The 19,818-nt window shown below is 40.5% G+C and overlaps 1 protein-coding gene across 5 annotated transcripts in view; it reads left to right on the plus strand.

Annotated features, from left to right (window-relative positions):
* FAM120A (family with sequence similarity 120 member A) overlaps nt 1-19,818 on the plus strand; it is a 97,103-nt gene that overhangs the window by 26,604 nt on the left and 50,681 nt on the right. For 3 of the 5 annotated variants that reach the window (XM_089522983.1, XM_089522992.1, XM_089522967.1), the window contains exons 4-8: nt 8,059-8,169; nt 11,778-11,906; nt 12,202-12,298; nt 14,065-14,162; nt 14,296-14,579. In XM_089522983.1, coding sequence (XP_089379109.1) covers nt 8,059-8,169; nt 11,778-11,906; nt 12,202-12,298; nt 14,065-14,162; nt 14,296-14,579 — 719 coding nt within the window. The remainder of the gene's footprint in view (nt 1-8,058; nt 8,170-11,777; nt 11,907-12,201; nt 12,299-14,064; nt 14,163-14,295; nt 14,580-19,818) is intronic. The other 2 variants (XM_089523002.1, XM_089522975.1) reach the window with 1 other exon arrangement.

Here is a 19,818-nt window from a genome sequence, read left to right on the forward strand (position 1 = left end):
GTGACTCACAAATATTCGAATCCCAGTGAAAATAACGGTGCCCACGCAGGTGCACACCGCCATTTTATCCCTCCCCTCTTGTCCCTCCTGCAAAGAGGGAGACCATGGACTCCAAATCCGTGAAAAGGAAGGGACTAGTGTACATTACATTGTAATGAAAAACCCAGAATGAGATAGCTATATGAGCTTCATGAGTGAGTTCCAAACTTTATTGTCAGTTCTAATTACAGGTACACTTCAGTTAGCAAACTGGCGTGCTTTAGGCATTACTTCTTTAACAGAATTTTTGATAACTCAGGCAGAAATAACATAGAATGAACAGGGACAACTTTCCATACCACAAAAGAAGCCGAGAAATTCAACATACTACAACAAACTTTATTTAATGCTAACAATATGCACATGTGAAATGAAACACCCAGGTCAGGTAAGCCATGCATAAGTCAACAAAAAACATTTTGAACCTTATAGAGACCACTTGAAAGCTTCTTCCAAAATGCATCCAGAGTGGCCAAGCTTGTACTTTTATGCTTTTTTATGTATAAATATGCTGGATGTAGCTGATGGGGCAGGCTTATCTCTTCTTTTCCTTGTTTTGCTCAGTAGAAGATCCTGGGGGCAGCTGCTACTTAACCTTGCCTGTTGTTGGGAGACACACATAGCTACAGTAGGATGGGCTACAGTAGAATCCCATGCTTTTCCAGCTCAAGGTTTATTTCATTTTTTGATGCATGTGTGCTACAGCAACCTGACACTGAAAGTATGTTTCTCTTTCACCGTCTTCCAATGTCAATTCTGCTTTTAAAATTCTGCTAGAGAGATGATGAGAAGGAAAATTGAGCTGGTTGGGAATAAGAAGAGTTGGTAAAAAGGACCTTCATTGTCAAATGTTTTGTTAACCGAGCCCCCTACATGTGTCAGCAAATTGGGCTAGGCTCTCCCATACATTGACATGGACATAAACAGCTGCCCTATTTGAATTGGGCTCCAAGTTTTGTGGAAGACTTCCTGCTGACGGCTGACGATGTGTTTGTTGGCTTCTTTGGTGCAAAAGTCCATGGTAACAGGTGGTAGACAGTGGTGCAGGAGACAAGACTAGCCCTGTGACTGGCCATCCCATAATCCTACTTCACGTGATCCAGACTAGAAAAGCTTTGGTTTTTGCGAAAGCAAAATCTGCCCATAGCTCCTGAAAATAAAGCCCTGCTCTTTTGCATTGTTGTCTTGCTAAGTACCATGAGGGAGAGCTAAATGAATACTGTATATACTCATGTATAAGTTAGACATTTTAGTAAAAAAAAAATGATGCAAAAAACCCTAGGTCAACTTATCCACTGGTCAATATACTGTAAGTACTGTACTTTAACTCTTATCAAAAAACGAACCATCCCTTTCTCTAGTGAAGAAAGGCAAGAGCTTAGTCTATCCTGGGAGCACCTAAAAGAAGCACCAACTCCCTTTACACACTGAGCTTTTTGAAATAGCTGGGTGGGAAAATGGTGGTGATGGCAGCTCCTTGGTGCTTCTCATCAAAGGTGCACCAAGAGAAATCAGGCTTTGAAGGATTTGAATAAGACATTTGTGTGTATGTTTGTCAGCTTTCATGGGTTAACATAAGGCAAAGCTATCACATTAAAGTTAAAGGCTATCTTCACGGCTAATGTAGTTATTATTGTCTTTGGTTTACCTTTTCATCCTTTCTGATACATGTGCATTTCTTAGCCCTGCCCACACCTCGTCACCTTACCAAACATTGCACAGCTACAATTTATTATAGTTCCCTCCTCATCCATCCAGCCTTTGGGGTGAGCAGAATTTTGTAGGTTCTTTGGCATCGTTTTCCTTTGCTTCATCCTTTACATTCCCCTACGTTTTGCCCTCAGTTTACCCACAAGTCATAATCTATATCAAAATCCATACCTTTGGCCCCAAAACCTGCCCTCAGTTTATACATGAAGTCAGTTTATAGTCAGGTATATATGGTGATTAGAGTGTATACATGATATGGTATACTTTTACCATATATGGAATGAGAATTTCCAGATGTCCAAGCGAGATTCAGGAAAGGAGGAGGAATCATATAGCAAATATATGTTGGATAGTGGAATGTATTAAGGAGTAACAAAAGAAGCTCAGCCTTTACTTTACAGACTGTAGCAAAGCATTTGATTTTATAGATCAAGAAACTGGATAACTCTTAAAAATTTGGTGTGCCATAAGATTTGATAATCGTGATACATAATCTGTACTCAGGAAAAGAGGCTATTTTCAGAACAGAATATGGAGAAACAAAATGGTTTCCAATTGGAAAGGGGGCAAGGCAAGGCTGTATTCTATCATCTTAGCTGTTTGATTCGTATGCAAAGAATATTATATGAAAATTAGAACTGGACTCAGAGGAGGGAGGTATGAAAATTTGAGGAAGGAATATCAACAATCAAAAATATGCAGATGACACCTTAATACTAGCAGAAAAAAAGAAATGATCACAAGGGCCATCCAGTCAAAAGATTGTTGAAGAAGGAAACGGCAGAAAGCACAAAGGCAGGTTTATAGCTGAACGTTAAGAAAACAAAAATTATGACCACAGACGATCTACGTCATTTTAAAGTAATGATGAAGATATTAAAATAGCTCAAGATTTTCCATACTTGGGCTCAATCATCAATCAAAGCAGAGATTGCAGTTAAGAAATCAGAAGAAGACTGCGACTTGGAAGGGCAGCTATGAAGAAATTAGACAAGACCCTGAAGTAAAGATATATTCTTAAATACAATTATAATAATATAATAATAATAATAAATATTTATTTATATCCCGCCTCTTCCAATTGAGGATCGAGGCGGGTAACAACAAAGAAAACACAGTATACAACCATAATCAGGCCCAAACTCTGCCTGGAAGCAAAATACAATTGTCTATGGCAGTGGTTCCCAACCTGTGGGTCGGGACCCCTTTGGGGGTCGAATGACCCTTTCATGGGGGTCGCCTAAGACCATTGGAAAACACCTATTTAATTACAGTTATGAAGTAGCAATGAAAATAATTTCATGGGTTTGGGTCACCACAACATGAGGAACTGTATTAAGGGGTCGCGGCATTAGGAAGGTTGGGAACCACTGGTCTATGGCATTGTAATTCCCATTTCTATGTATGGTTGTGAAACCTGGACAGTGAAAAAAACTGGTAGGAATAATTTTAATTCATTTGAGAAGTGCTGGAGAAGAGTTCTGAGAACACTGTGGACTGTTAAAAAGAGCAATGGATGGGTCCTAGATCAGATCAGGCCCAAACTCTGCCTGGAAGCAAAGATGACTAAATTGAGGTCGTCATATTTTGACCATTGAGAAGAAAGGACTCACTAAAAAAGGCTACAGTAGGCCCTCCCCTTATGCAGGGGATCCGTTCTGGATCCCCCCACATAAGGGGAAATCCATGTATGCTCACACCTCATAGGAAACAATGGCCTGTTACAGACAGCCAAAATAAAGCTGCTTCGAGTCACAGTGGAGGTATGGTGTTTCAATGATGCATGTGTCCTAAGAGTCCAGAAGCCACACCAAAGCCACGCTCCAGTCCTTAGGGCTGGAGCGTGGCTTTGGTGCAACTTCTGGACTCTTAGGACGCATGCATCATTGAAACACCATACCTCCACTGTGACTCGAAGCAGCTTTATTTTGGCTGTCTGTAACAGGCCAATGGGGTGTGGCAGTGCATGTGCCATTGCTTTTATTGTCGCACTTGAAGTCACGTATAGTCTGCCTGCATATGGTGCGGGCGCACTGTAGAATGCTTGGTAAAGAGGAGGGCAACAGGAGAAGAGAAAGATTGTATTCCTGATGGAAAGACTTAATCAAACCACATCTATGAATCTGCAGGAGCTGAGCAGGCTAGTTAAGGATAGGGTGATTTGGGGGTCGCTGGGGGTCAAAGTTGACTTGAAAGCTGTTGACCTCAACATGACAAGCTAGTTGCTTTTATTTATTTGAGATTACACCAGTTGCACATAAATTTTTATCTTATTTTCTCTCAAAATTATTGTTTCTGGTACCCTTGGAATCATGTCTCTCCAGCAGATTTAGAAATTCAGGGTTGTTTGTATTTTATCTCCACACACCAAAATAGATGAAATTGATTTCCCCCCTCTCCTTTGACTTCAAGAGAAGCCCCCTTGTGGCTAACTGGTGGCATTCGTTGGAGGGTTTTTACCCCCTAACAGTTCGGAATGTATGTTCCTGTAGAAGAGATTTAGAGATGTAAAGTTTCTGGAAATTTTGATGGCATGATGGAAAATATTTTAAACTAGGAATTTTTTTTTCTCTGAAAGAACCTGGAAAGTTTTAGGAAATTGGAAGAAAATGCCATTTTAGCATTCCTTACAGATGGAAAGTCACATTGGTCCTTTGGGAACACAAAATGTGTTGTCTGTAACTTGAGTTGGAATAAAATTATTACAATTGATGTATTAAAAATACAGTTTATTCAGAAATGAGTTTGGTTTTATTTATTTTCTTTCAAATGGATCTACAGTGTGATGAACTGTAAGAAATAACTGAACTTAGTGGAACTTCCACTCTTTGATTGTGTCAGTATAGACAAGCAGTAAGGCTAGAAGAAATCCACAACATTAATCAATCAAAGAAAATTATTTTTTCTCCCTAGTCCTCCACAGTGTCAAACAGACATAAAGCACTCATAAAAAAGCAACTGGGCAAAGGAAACCTGGGCTATTAATTACAATTATTTTACATTGTATAGTAGTTTTTCTTGAGCTATCTGATGTGTGGAGAACTGCCTTTATTTTCCTATCATGCCAGGAACCTGGGCAGCATTTATAGCCCTTGAATGCATCTGTTTCTTTCCTGGAAACTCACCATGACTATCAGGACTGTTCTATGGACCTCCACTTTGGTGCTGCTATCTATAGGGTGCATCCACACTGCAGAAATAAAACAGTTTGACACTACTTTAACTGCTGTGACTCTATCCTGTGGAATCCTGGGATTTGTAGTTTGATGAGGCACAGAGCTCTCTTATAGGTCAGGCTGAATACCTCACCAAACTGCAAATCCCAAGATTCCACAGGATCAAGCCATGACAATTAAAGTGGTGTCAAACTGCTTTATTTCTACAATGTAGATGCATTCACAGATTTCAGAAACAATGTGGGTGAAATAAATACAGGATTGCTTTGTTGTAAATAGTTTATTTGTCATTGTAAAGAAAATATTCCACAATCTATTTTGGGTTTTGTTGTTGTTTTCCATTCCCAAAAAAATAAAGTTTCAGAAAAAAGGGGAACCACTCCCCCTAGTTCTTCCCATTGTATGAGAAAAGAGGAAACCAGAGCATTCATATCTCTCAAAGTACAGCAATCAAATTTGGAGCAATCAGCCACAAAACAAAGGATGCTGCAAGAAACCTAGGTGGAAAAAGTCAAGTATCAAGACAGATTTCTTTCACCAGTTGAGTGCAACTAGCCTGGGTCTTTCATTTGTTTAATTTGACCTTTAGGAGCTGTTTTATTAATTAGAGATGTGATGTTTAAAGGTTCAAAAAATACTGTAGTGCCAAGGGTAGGTTTGGGGTGAGATATTTGAGTGTATCCAAAGGAGAGTGCAGTGGATAACTATTGAGAAATAAATTGGATAGCTTTCTCATCAAGGTTTTATGAAAGGAGGTGTGATCTCAAGATGGTAAACTATTGAGAGTGCTCATTGATAGAATCATATCCATTGGAAGGGACCTGGAGATAACTTAGCCCAGCCCCCTGTTCAGTGCATCTGGTATTGCAGAACTTTCATTCCAAGGTCCCTTTCAACTCTTAAAATTCAAATATGACTCAATAGTACATGGATGGGAAACCAAGGAATACCAGGGGTTGTAGGCTATATTTCAGAAGAGGCAACTGGCAAAACAATCTCTGAATATTCCTGGTCTAACAAGGCCCTATGAAATTCATTGGGTCGCCATAGGTTGACAGGCAACTTGAAGGCAAATGCATACACATAGAGAAGTGTCTTGTGGATGACTGAAGGCAAATACCTACACATAGACAAGTGCTTGCCATGTGGTTAATATTAGGTATCTTTTTTAAAAAGAACTCTTCAACTTTTGAATAAAGGTAAGACCAGAAAACACTGTTTGCATGCTTATTTGCACTGTCTTGCATAATGACTTTTTCTGCTATCCATTATGCTACAGAAAAGGTATTCCCTTAAAAAAAATCTAAACATTGTTCCATTAAGCCACATGGATGTGGTCAGGGTGCAAAGAATGTAGGCACCATTTTGTGTTGCAAGCCATTGTATGTAAAACTACAATCACATCTGAATGCATCTGAGGAAGTAGACTTAAGTCTATGAAAGCTCATGCTGTTTGTTTAGTTAGTCTCAGAGGTGCTACAAGATCTCTTTACAACATCATTTGGGTTGAGTGGTGGTCATTATTTAGGGTTGGTTTTTTTTTTTTTACTGTCTTCCCATTAATAGCTTACATTTTGGACTGGGACACTTATGCCCTCTGTACATCTCACCCCCATGTGCCCTCCACCAATTTGCTAAAAGGTGGTTGGCTATGATGTTACATCAGTAATATTCCTTGTAATTTTTTATGCTTCTGAAAGTAGTTATCCCTCTTCACTGCTATTCCTGTCCTTGTATTATATGAATGAGGTGCAATCGCCATCTTCTTAATGAAGTAGCCATGTAACAAGATTCTCATAGTCTGCACATAGGCCTGACGTCAAAGTAAAGCCACCATGTGCAATTCTCTTACAGGATTTTTGAAAAATTTGGTATCTGATACACAGAACATATTGTTGCTAAGCCTGGACAGGAGTGAAAGCATCGAAATGTATTACTGATCATGCTAACTCAGAGAGGAACAGTCATAGATATTCAGGTAGAAAAAGGCGATGGATCTAATCTGGGTTCAGAAAGGCAGTTCAGGAGTGTCTGAAATTAAGTTTAGCCATAGTTTGCCTGTAAAGGCAAACCATATTGGGAGGAAATCAGGAAACTCTGGTCCCTTGGCCTTCTTACTTTAATCCATTTAACATTACATGTAGATTGGTCACAAGAGTTATCAATCATGAAGATTTTGCAGGTGCTTCTATCTAGGATCACTGTATGAAAAAGAGGAGACTTAGTTGGAGACAGCATAATGTAGTGGTTTGAGTGATGGACTATGACTCTGGAGCTCAGGGTTCAAATCCCCACATAGCCATGGAAATTCATACTCACAAACCACACACTCCCATCCTCAGAAAATTCCATGATAGGGTAGCCTTAGTGTCACCATAAGTTGGAAATGACTTGAAGGTGCACAACAAAAAAAAATGTTGGTATACATTTGTTAGAAATCTTGTATAGCCTCACTGAATTAATTCTTTAAAAAGTCTGATGACTCAGTTTAGTCTGACGTGAATAAGATGTTGCCTCTTGTGTTGCTTTGTCTCAATACTTATTTTTGCATGATGGCCCCCCAGTAGAAGAATTTTATTTTGAGATTCCAGTAATGTCCTAGTACCATGCCTATATGTAGATTTTAGCCATGGGAATAATCTACAATAGTCTTCCCATATCTGAATGTTAAATGTTTGGTTGGGTTCTAACATTCGGAATGTTATTTCAAATCACTTATATATGGTCCTGACAATAACTTTGCAAAGTCTTGGAAAGGCATCTTTCCAGCACTTTTACCTAAGTTCTTCTTACTACAGGTGCTAGAAACTGAACCTAGGCATTTGGCATGCAAAGCATGTGATCTATTCAGTATGGCTCTTGACTCTTGACTCTTTAGTCCTGTTGCTGAAATCACTGCACACTGCAGAAGTTAACAGCCTGCTATAATGGGCATATGTTGTTTGAAGCTCATTATTCTAGTACACTCATCTACACTAGCTCCTTTATTTCCCACTCCTAGGTTAGAGTGCAAGCCTAACATAGCTTTCAAAATGCCTTGGGTCCATCATGAAGAGTGCCTCATTTCCCATGTCATGTAAGAATTTGTTCAATTAACCTTTAGCTCTCACCTCACTATACCATCTCTGTGCAGAATCCATATAACAGGGATGCAGAGAGAGGCATTCTTGGTGGCGGCTCAACCAGTTACGGAACTTTCTTCCCTTGGAGACTTGCTAAAGCTCGCGGACCTTTCGGAAGCATTGTAAGATGTTTTCATTTGGTCTGGCTTTTACAGAATAAAACTAAGCCAGTAGCAGGGATTTTAAAAAGTACCATAAATCAATTGTAGTACAGTGGGCCCTACACATTCACTGGGGTTAGGGGCGTTAGAACCCCATGAAAGTGAAAAAGAAATGCAAATTAAAAAACCACTTTTTTTCGTGGGTTTTTCGGGCTATGTGGCCATGTTCTAGAAGAGTTTCTTCCTGATGTTTCGCCAGCATCTGTGGCTGGCATCTTCGAAGATGCCAGCCACAGATGCTGGCGAAACGTCAGGAAGAAACTCTTCTAGAACATGGCCACATAGCCTGAAAAACCCGCAAAAAAACTATGGATGCCGGCCATAAAAGCCTTCGACTTCAAACCACTATTTTTTTAAAAAAAACTGAAAGAACACCTCTCTAAGAATCTAGGGCCTCCAATGCAACTCTGTGGTCAACATCCACCAGAAGCTGGCCTTAGAATTACACTGGATGACCTGTAGAGAAGTGTTTTCTCTAGGAATCTCATAAATTCTTCAGTGTGCCTTTATGGTCAACCTGAGATAGAGTTGTGCTGGAGTACTTAAAGGGAATATATTATTCAAAGCTGCAAAACCACAGATGTGGAGGGCTGACTGTATATCGTACTGATGCTTGGTTCTGTGCCCCTGGAATATAAAATGACTTAAAGTTTAAATCAGGATGGGTATCATGTGGCCCTTCAGAGGTTGTTGGCCTGCATGCTATAGCAGCTCTAGTCAGCAACTTCTGGGAGTTGCAGTCCAGCACTTTCTTGCAGGATGACTGATTCCCAACTGTGATTTAACTGAATGTAATTAATTTTCTAGTAATTATGCTGGCCAGAATTTTGGCTCCCAGTCTTCCATGTCTGAATATTTCCTCTAGAATACACGTTAGACAACTACATTTTAAATAGTTGTCAGGGCTGAAATATATTATCTATATTGTGCTGTACAGCTGATAATCACAGTCACCAGACTTAATGGATTATCTAATGGGAACAAAATTAGGACTAGTAAGATTTTGCACCCTCAAAATCAAGCGCTTTTTGTACTTAGTTCAGATTTCTAAATTATTTTGTTCTAGTATGCACATTTATGACCAGTATTGCCCAAACCTGTTATTTACACTTTAGTTGAACTCCTAAACATTATACTGCAAGCTTTCAAGTGATCAGCAAACTTTGGGTTTTGTTTTTTTTAAACGAAATGATGTTTTTAATCCATTTTTCACATAACTTAGTGTGATACAAATTTTCGGGATTCTAGAGATGACCAAAAAAGTAAAATAAAAATGTTTTCTTCAAATTATAAACAAAATCATAGGCATCAGCCCAAGCAATGCCAAGTACATTTCTAGAACTTGATCAGAGAGACAAAATCTGTAAAGAGAGATTTAAGTTACAGTCTGACTTTCAGTATGCTTGTTAAGAAAGTCTTCATTGAAAGCAATCAAATACTTCCAGGAAAATGTATGTGGAATGGGTGACAGAAGACAAACCCACACTTTTGAAATCTTGAAAGTTTTTTTGTTCTTTCTTAATAACTGTATATATTGTCCATAATTTTTCCCAAGACATTTAACACAACAGAAGTGATATCACAGAAATGCTATAAAAATACAATGAAGGGTACAACAGAAATGGAATAGAAATCCAAGGCTATTTTTTAAAGATTTTTTTTTTTTTTAAATGACAGTTACAAGATATATCTCAAGCAAGACTCCCTGTTATGTGCTACTACTGAAAATACACTTTCTCCATTCTGTTTGGGGCCATTGAAAGAGAACCTCAAATGTGATCATGGTGAAAGTTACAAAAGGTTTAGTGTTTGTCCCCTTTATATAGTAATGTACTGAGTGTGTTGACTGATGGACTGGCAGAGAATTTCTGTTCTGTTCTTGGAGACAGGTTGTCACCACTTAAACTTCATTTCCATGGATGTTCCTTTTGATGATAAGTTGAGAGTTGTTTAAGGTGTTTTCCAGTAAACCTGGGAGTTAGGTTAAAATCATGAATCAAGTTACCTTAACATAACACAGCCCTAGAACTGATTGATTTAAATTAAAGTTTCTTATTGTGAAATTGATGTGTTTCCTGGACAAATGTGCATACTATCTAATAGTACAACAGTTACAAATATTCATTTGCAAATAAATAAGAGCTGTGCAGTCTAAAGCACACTATAAAATCCTTAACCTTGTTGCCCAAATAACCTGTAGAATTAGATCTGTTTGGATCTGGTTTGTACACATTTAGGGATGTAAAGAAAGATTATTTGCATTCAGCTAAAATCTTTATACACAGTTACTTGCAAGCATGTCTTAATGAACAAAGTGAGACCTTGGCTTCTGACTAAACATGCACTGGATCAAGCTGTAGTGTTCAGAACTTTCCAGATGTATGTTTGGTCTGTAATGAGTAAAGTTGCACTTATATATGAATATTATATAAATATTATTTATATGTGATAAAAATAGAACACTCATTCTGTTTTGTTGGGAGAGTTCTTAAGATCCATAATTTTGAAAAAGAATGCACTGAAGAATTCAGATAGTTGCCCTATATAAACAGGGGCATAAGTTCACTCATGTGGGTTGGGGAGCATTTATAGATAAAATGGTGGATGATGTATCCTGGATTCTAGCATCTATGCTGACTGGCTGTGCTTTGGGTCTGCTACCAAGAAGGCCAGAATGTCTATCATAAAATACATGTTAGGGAATAGGTTTTCCCCAAAAGCCTAGAATAATAGCCTTTAACATATGATTGCTAGTAGGCTTTAATTCAGTTCTAAGTAACAAAAAAGACTTTTAATGGGTTGCTTTGTGTTCAGCTTTCATTTTAAAGAATTAGCAAGATGCTAGGTGCGTCACACACTGTCATCTCCAGAATACCCCATGATAGAGTCACCTCAAGGGTCATAAGTCAGAAATGACTTGAAGGCACAACAACAACAAGAATATAGTAAAAATGTTTAAAATAATTGGTTTGAGTTCTGTTCGTTAATCCCAGCAGAGTAGACCCATTGAGTAAATCAAATGAATTATGAGTCAACAAATAGGTAAATCCCATTTATTCAGTGGGCCTGTTCAAGTCAGACCACTGATATTTATCCACTTTGCAACTTCCTAAATTGCTCTCCCCATATTTCCCTTTCATGATACATCTGGATGTTTCTTCTCCCTGCTTGTTATCATAGTTTTTTTTTTAAAAAAAAACCTGGCTTTCATTTGATTATGCTCACGTGTATCCCTAACTGAAATGCTTCAGTGGCTGCCGTTTAATTACTAAAATAACTGCTGCATGCATAGCAGTAGGCTTCTCTCTTGTTGAATCAGAAGAATATTAATAGTTCATATTTACCTTCTTCTTTTTCATTCTTGTTTAGAGCCTTTATTCTTGTAAAGTATCCCCAGGTGTTGGTGAATATGTCAGACACTCAAGCTAGTAAATTCTGCTTGTATTAATAGAATTGCTTATATCTTATTATAAAGTGGAATTTAATTCAAGCCAGTTACTTAGAACAGTAGAGCTATTGTAGGGAGCTGATATAGGCTGGAGGATATTAACTTGTGTTTGTGTTTCTAGGTACGAGCACACCAGTTAGTTTTACCACCCTGTGACGTAGTGATCAAAGCTGTAGCTGACTATGTCCGCAATATTCAGGACACTTGTGATTTGGATGCCATAGCTAAAGACGTTTTTCAGTACTCACAGGTAAAAGAATAAAAGTGTGGCTTTATGCTTCTTGTTAAAGCATGTTGTGCTACTGCCAAATAGTAAATTGACAGATATATGACAGACAATGTGTGTATGTCCATCTGTGTGGTCATATGCATTCATAAATTAGTGTATCTTTCCCCTCAATCAATGTATTAGAGGGTTTCAGATGTCCCTGGGGTGTATTTACTAGTGTTCCTTACAGTCAAAATACTTGGGTTTCTTAGGCTGTGAAGATTGCTTGTAGTTATTCATGTGTGTATGTAATAAAAAGATGTAAATTTTCTTTTAGTCTAGAACAGATGACAAAGTTAAACGATTCAAGAGAGCAGTTGCTTATTATTCAGCAACTAATAAGCCTATGCCATTTCATCCACCACACTACCTAGGTGAGTCTTGAAGTTCTGACTAATATTGTGGTTTCTGTTAAAGGTGGGGGATGACCTTCACAATTGGAGGAAATAGGAGATGTTGGGGAAACTGTACTATATTGACACTCAATGACATTTTGATACAGATCATACCAGGTACAGGTTTGTTCCTGTATGGACCTGAGCTAACCCCTTCTATTGTTCATTTAAATGTATGTGAATGCTTGATACAGATTTGTAATGATGTGTCTCTACCCATTTATGTGCAGTCTAATGATTCAAAAAAGATTCCTGGATGAAACAAATCCTCCTTCTTTCTGTTCATCTGCATAAATAGGAGCCAAGGTGCTGCTAATAAATGGATATGTATATGTATGAAGTAGTTTATATGCATGAATTAAAGTGTTTTTGCTTGCATGTGTGAGACAATGAGTGTTTTGTCTCCCTACAAGGGGCTTCATTTTATGCCAGAGCATCCAGCTAAGTTTTTACAGTCCTGGATGATACCCCCCCCCCCAAAATCCAAGGACTTGGTCTTTTTCTCTCTATATACAAATAGAACAGTGTTTTGTTGTTATGACAAAGCAGCTGTTCCAGTCCACACATATAACCATATGGAAATCTAAAACTAGAGTTTTTATTGAAGGTAAGATTGCATTGGCAATATTATATCAAGGTTTTAAACATAGAAAATTCTTGAAACTGGGGCAAAACACCATCTGGGTAAATGTTAGATCCCCATTTTGAGTTTTGTTTGTACTGAAGTATTTACTACTTCAGTTTGCAATGGAAATCACAGTAACTGAGACTTATTCACAGATGATGGTAGGTGCTGAGAAGTATAGCTTATTCTATAATAGTCTGCTTATTCTTAGATAAACTACTTTGTCAAAGAGCACAGATCTGATTTGTAGCACCGATTAACTTCTCTGGGGTTTTTTTCTGAATAAATACTAATGAGCCAGTCTTCACTGGCTAATTGAAAGCAGAGCTATCAAGGGCAATGAAGTACTGTTTGATCTTGGATGCATTTTATAAAATAAGACTATTTCCATGTGCTCGACTCTTCCTTTTAAGAATTTTAAGCCCTGCTTTTTGAACCATGTGTTACCAATCACAAAGATGAATGTTATATTTTATTTTATTTTTATGGCTAGATCAGATCTGATCAGTCTATTGAATTATTATAGTCTACTGACTATTTCAAATAATACTGCTAAGAAAGTATCCTGATTAAAGAGTGTAGATTCCCAAGATTTGTTGTTTCCACAACTCTTGTGGAGTTTCACATTGAATTGGGAGTGTTAAAAGCAAATTTCACATCAGAACAGGAAGCTGGACCTGACTACTGCACTTCCTGTGCTATCCAGAAATAGAAAGTAAACAATGGAGATTAAAATGGTGGGAGTGACTGTAATGCATACAGAACTGAGAGAGAGAGAAAGAGAGAGAGAGAGAGAGAGAGAGAGAGAGATTGGAAAGAAAAAAGTAAACAGGAAGAAAGTGAAGAGTACATCTTAGGAGAATTGCAGAAATGAAACAAAACTGACACAGACACTGGACGCTGAAGGAGAACAAGAATGAATAAACTAATAAAGGAAATGAGATCATCTTTAAAAAAACAAAACAACGGAAGCCTACCTTCAGGCATGCGTTTTTAATGTGATTTAAAAAAAAACCCTCAGGTAAAGAAGTAAAAAAAAAGCAAAACATTTTTTGCCAGACTATGTATAAAGCAAGTTTATGGTTAATATAATTTTAAAAATATACCTCTTCCATTTTAGCCAGACCCAATCAATTTGGAATGCCGGGTATGGTGCCACCGTATGTCTCTCCTCAGATGCTTAACATTCCACAGCCCCCTCTGCAAGGAAAGCATGTGGCAAGTATACTCTCTACTTTCTTTTTGCTGCCCTCACCTCCCTTCCACCTCTTCTACTGTTTGTTATACCCACATGTAGTTTGCACAGATTTAGGCAAAGTCGAGACTAATTTCTAAAATATTATTTCTTTAGGCCCAGCATATCTCTAATCAAGGTAACTCCCAAGGTCAGGGTCCATACCCCTATAGCCTTTCTGAACCAGCCATCACCTTGGACACTGGAGGAAAAAGTCTTTCTGAGCAGAACAATTACAGCAACATTCCTCATGAAGGAAAACATACACCATTATATGAACGATCTTCTCCAATAAACCCGGCTCAGAGTGGGAGCCCAAATCACGTGGATTCAACCTATTTTCCTGCCTCATCAACATCATCTTCCTCAGATAATGACGAAGGCAGTGGGGGTGCTGCAAAGTAAGTACCACACATGATTTTATAAGGATTTGGTGATATCACCATAGTTGGTTTTGAATTCATTCATCTAAAGAAAAGTCAGAAAGGTATGTGAAAGGGACCACCATGTTTCCCTTCCGCTCTCCTGAAAAGGCCTCCCCAGGAATGTGACGTGTCTGCTAAAAGGGATAGGCTCTGGTGTAAGGTGCTAAAGCGGAAAGAGGCAATTCTTAAATGGCATGAGCAGAATTTCCATCCCTTGAAGGTCCTGCTGCTCAAGTATCAAGGATTCCTTCTTTTCTCTCAAAGCTCACCCGAATCAACATGTTTTGGGGGGGGGGGGCAGTTGACAGAATTTTCAACAGGTGTTGTTTGTTACCTGCTTGCAAGATAAGCAACAGCTGCTGATATCGCCTCTTCTCTGGAGTAGTCCGTGTACAAATCAGTTATTTCTTACATGCAAGGTTGGAATGTCACATCATACTGAATGTTTGGAGACAATAGTGTTTTCTGTACATGAACGAATTGTCGCACACTGCCAATAGTCCGATTAACAAGAGAGATTTATATTCATCTTAAGCAGTCTGATACATTCCCCTTCCCCCACAAGTACTGAGGGGGAAGAGATGCTGAAACGTGACATAAGCAATATGCAGTCAGTCTTACTATTTGCTTCTGCATAAAGATTTTATTACCTATTTTTAATTTTATTCCTGATTTTATTCCTTAACCTGCAATATAGTAGTTCCTGTTCCTGAAATATTTATTCTAGTGTCTCTCCAGATGTTACTATCTGCAGCTCCCAACATTTATCACCATTGGCTAGGAGTTGAAATCCCACAATATCTGGAGGGTTGCAGGTTTCCCATTCTTGCTCCGAAAGGTTCTCATATTTGAACACAGTGACTTTGTCAAAAGCTTTAGTTTAACAGGAGTAAGAAGGGATATATTTTTCAGATGGTTCTAGCATGCTTTTATCAGTTCATAACTAAATTCATTCAACACAGAGAGGTTGTTGATGCTGTAATAGTTGTGATGATGTAAGACAGGGTGGGATCAAATGTATGCATGTGTCTGGCTTCAGACCTGGCTATGGGACAGAGACAGCTTTGGACGATTTGGTGGAGTGTCTCTCTGTTTGTCCTGCTGCATCCCTGGACAGGGGGAGTGTGTCCCTGTTGGTCCTTCTGGATCTCTCACTAGTATCCGATACCATTGACCATGGTATCCTTTGGGCCGCCTTTCTGGGATGGGACTTGGAGGCACCATTGTGCAGTGGTTCCAGTCCTTGGAGGGACAGACTCCGAAGGTGGTGCTGGGGGACCTCAGGGTGCTGTTCTGTCCCCCATGTTTTTCTACGTATACATGAAACAGCTGGGAGAGGTAATCTGGGGCTTTGGAGTGAGGTGTCACAAGTATGACACCCAACTCTATCTCTCCTTTCCATCTGATTCCAAGGAAGCTGTCTCTGTACTGAACCAGTGTCTGCTGTCAGTAATGGACTGGGTGAGGGCAAACAAACTGAAGCTTTATCCAAACAATCCTGGTCAGCCTTAAGGCAGGTTAGGGAATTGGGGCTTTGCCTGTGCTGGATGAGGTTATACTCCCCCTGAAATCTCAGGCTCGCAGCTTGGGTGTGCTCCTGGATTCCACTTTGAGCCTGGATGCCCAGGTCTCAGGAGTGCATTTGCACAACTTAAACTTGTGTGCCAACTGCACCCATTCCTTGGGACATCAGATCTGGCTGCAGTAACACATGCCTTGATTACATCCCGTTTCGACTACTGCAATGCACTCTCCATGGGACTGCCTTTGGAAACTGTCCGGAAACTTCAGCAGGTTCAAAATGCTGCAGCCAGAATGCTGACTAGGCCAGTTACAGGGAGCATATAACTCCCTTGTTAAAACAGCTCCAGAGGCTACCCATTCATTTCTGGGCACAGTTCTAAGTGCTGGTCATGATCTATAAAGCCCTACACAGCCTGGGTCCAGACTATTTGAGAGACTGTATCTCCCCATATGAACCTTCAAGAGCCCTAAGATCTGCAGAAGGCTTTCTCTTGGTCTCATCAAGATCATAGGTCCTCCTGGTGAGGACATGAGAGAGAGCCTTCTCGGTGGCTGCTCCCATGGTTGTTTGGAGATGACTCTTCTTCTTTGTGATCTCTGTGAATCACACAAATGGGTTATTCTGTGCCCGTGCAGCAAAGGTTGGAAACTTCTGGAATCAATGGGCAAAACTCTTATTTGCAATGTCTTGGTGGTAGCTGCGTCCAACCATATATAGCCCCTAGCGATCCAGTTCTTCTTCCAGCTCCTTTCGTCTGCCGTGTTAGCAGCTTAGAAGGAACTTTGCTTGTGGAATTGCTTGTTGCCTAAAGATAATGAGTTTTGGATTTGACTACTCTATTGGATTATGACTACGGGCTCTGTTTGCTGATCAATCGGTCTTGGACTGTCTTTTTGACTTCGAATTTGCCTCCTCCTTGGAAATTCAACTCTGGTTGAAAATAGCCATGTGGTTCGCTTCTTTTAAGTTCTGTAATACATGCGGAGGGAAAATCCCTGGCCAAGACCTACACAACTCCTGTCTTCTGTGTTTGGGGGAGGGCCACAATGTTCAGTCTTGTGCCCGTTGCAAGGCCACGACTCCACAAGCCCCCAAAAATTGGGACTTGAGACTTAGGGTTGCTTTGTACCAGCAAGCCTTAAGGCCCTCTTCCGCTCCAGCGCTGGAGAGTACTTCCACCCCACCCATCCCAGCTGTTGAGCCCTGAGAAGGAGAAAGTTAAGGATAAACATAAGGAGAAATCTTCTAAGGACAAGAAAACTACCAGGTCTGATAAGGACCATCCTTCCGAAGATTCCCATTCTAAAAAGACCACCAAACGGAAACACTCTGACGATGTGGATTCTCCTTCTAAGTGGGACAAGCCTTCTGAACGCTCAGCTTCAAAGAAAGCCCGCATCTCTTCTTCTCAGGAGAAGTTTGGTCATCCAGAGGCTTGAATAAAACTAAATCTTCATCGGCAAGCTGAAGAGATCTTACAGGCTCCTCGTACACCTGCCTGTAACGTTTCCCCACCACCTCACAATTCTTTCCTTCTTTGTGACCCAATACCCCGTGGGTTTTTAAAGGTCAGTAGTGTGGATGGATGTTAAATCACAGGCCAAGTGGATAGTTAAACAAGAATAAAAGTTTATTTTAACACAGAATAGGCAAAGGTAACTTTGACATAAAGTTGTTATTATGTCTTCTTTTGTTACATATATACAAGTCTGGTTTTATCTTTCTAATAATAACTCAGCTGCACAGGCTATACTAACACTCAAGAAATTATGTAACCCAAACCCCTCTTTCTGAGTCTGGCTACACTGAGTCTCTCCTCTCTAGACTCTCCAGAACTAATACTGTCCCTCTCTGGACCTAACAGACCCTTCCTTGGTCTGTTATCAGAATACTGTTCCCTCAGTCTCTAATCCTAACTATCTCCCCCACTGAACTCCAGCTTCATCCCTCAGGATTCCAAACCCTAACTGACTCAACCCAACTGCCAAGCGGGATCTTTAAACTCCTCAGTCAGCACCTGATTGGCTAGTGGATCTCTGGCTTCTGATTGGCTGGTTTGTAAGTCAGTTTGTCACACTGCCACCTCTGCTGGGACTTCTCAGGTTATGCATGTCGACCTTGACAGTGAATCTGAAGGGGAAATCCAAGACTCTGATTTACCTACCTTGACCTCCTACCAGAGCTCCTTTCTTGATACCAAGCATGCTCGGGATTGTGCACTTGAATCCCTTTCTCGTTGGGAGCGAGCTATCTTCGGGGCAGGGGCCAACGACGCTGTCCAGGAGGATCCTGATGCCCTCTTGTCCCAACGCTGCCCTGATCTAGTCTACAACTATGACACGGGCCGTTAACTGTTGCCATTTGAGCCTACTCAGCTTCGTCGCCATCTTGACTGTAAGAGATCAGCTTCTCCACATCTGGCCTCTTGGTTTACAGTTCAAGCTCAGTTCTTTAGAGCCTTGACTCCATCTACTCCAGCCCTTCCATCTCAGCGCTCCTCACATACCAAAAAGCCCTTACCTAAGACTCCTTAGGATTCTCCCAGGGCCTCTCAGGCCCAGTACAGATGGGCCCTTTGCGGAGCGCCCATGACGTGCTAGGGTTGCTCGGGGGCAGGGCGTGCATACGCCTCGCAACCCTAGCACGTCATAGGTGTGCTGCAGCTACACAACACCATCCAGATTGTGCACGGAGCGATGACATGCCAGCAGTGCAGCCTTGAAATGGAGCCCTTGACCTGAAGGACGCTTATTTTCATATGGGAATCTGAAAAGATCATAGGAGATTCTTTGCCTTCACTGTTGGTTCCTACATGTTCCAGTACAGGGTGCTTCCCTGCAGGCTCTCCACAGCACCGAGGGTCTTCACCAAGTGCATGTCACCTGTTGCAGCCTACCTTCACCAATAGGGTGACCATGAGGTCTTCCCCATACCTGGACGACTGGCTCTTGGCTGCCCATTATCCAGAGGGGATTCACAAGGATATAAACTTTACATTGTCCCTCCTCAATTCCCTCAGTCTGCTCGTCAACCTGGAAAAATCTTACCTGATCCCATCAAAAAAAGTCAAGTTCATTGGGTCTATCCTCGATTCAGACCGGACCATTGCATATCTGCCATCAGACAGGTATCAGGCACTTTCAATAGCAATACGGGACTGCCTAGCACACAGGCAAATCAGAGCACATACCGCCCAGATAGCCCTCGGACACATGATGTCAACAACCTATGTCACCCCATGCGCAAGTCTCCATCTCAAGCCCCTCCAACGGTAGTTCCTCTCTGTCTTCGATCCCGTGGAGGATTCTCCAACTAAATGGCTCACGGTACCGAGGCCCATGGCACACTCCCTTCGGTGGGTGGCTCGATCCTGACAATGTCTGTACCAGCATGCTGTTCCTGCCTCCTCAGCATCAGATCAGCCTGACAACTGATGCCTCCATGGACAGTTGGGGCGCCCAGTCAGAGGCAAGTGGTTCCAACTAGAGAAAACTTTCGACATCAGTGCTCTTGAGATGCTGGCTGTCGAGAAAGCCCTTTGATCCTTCTAGACCCTTCAAGGGAAGGTGGTATTTTTGTTGACAAACAACACCATGGTCATGTATTAACAAACATAGAATCATAGAATAGTAGAGTTGGAAGAGACTGCAAGGGCCATCCAGTCCAACTCCCTGCCATGCAGGAAATCTA

This window comes from Sceloporus occidentalis, unplaced genomic scaffold (genome assembly GCF_023333645.1).
Source record: "Sceloporus occidentalis isolate IW3139 unplaced genomic scaffold, rSceOcc1.0.p SCAF_1, whole genome shotgun sequence".
Lineage (NCBI taxonomy): Eukaryota > Metazoa > Chordata > Lepidosauria > Squamata > Phrynosomatidae > Sceloporus > Sceloporus occidentalis.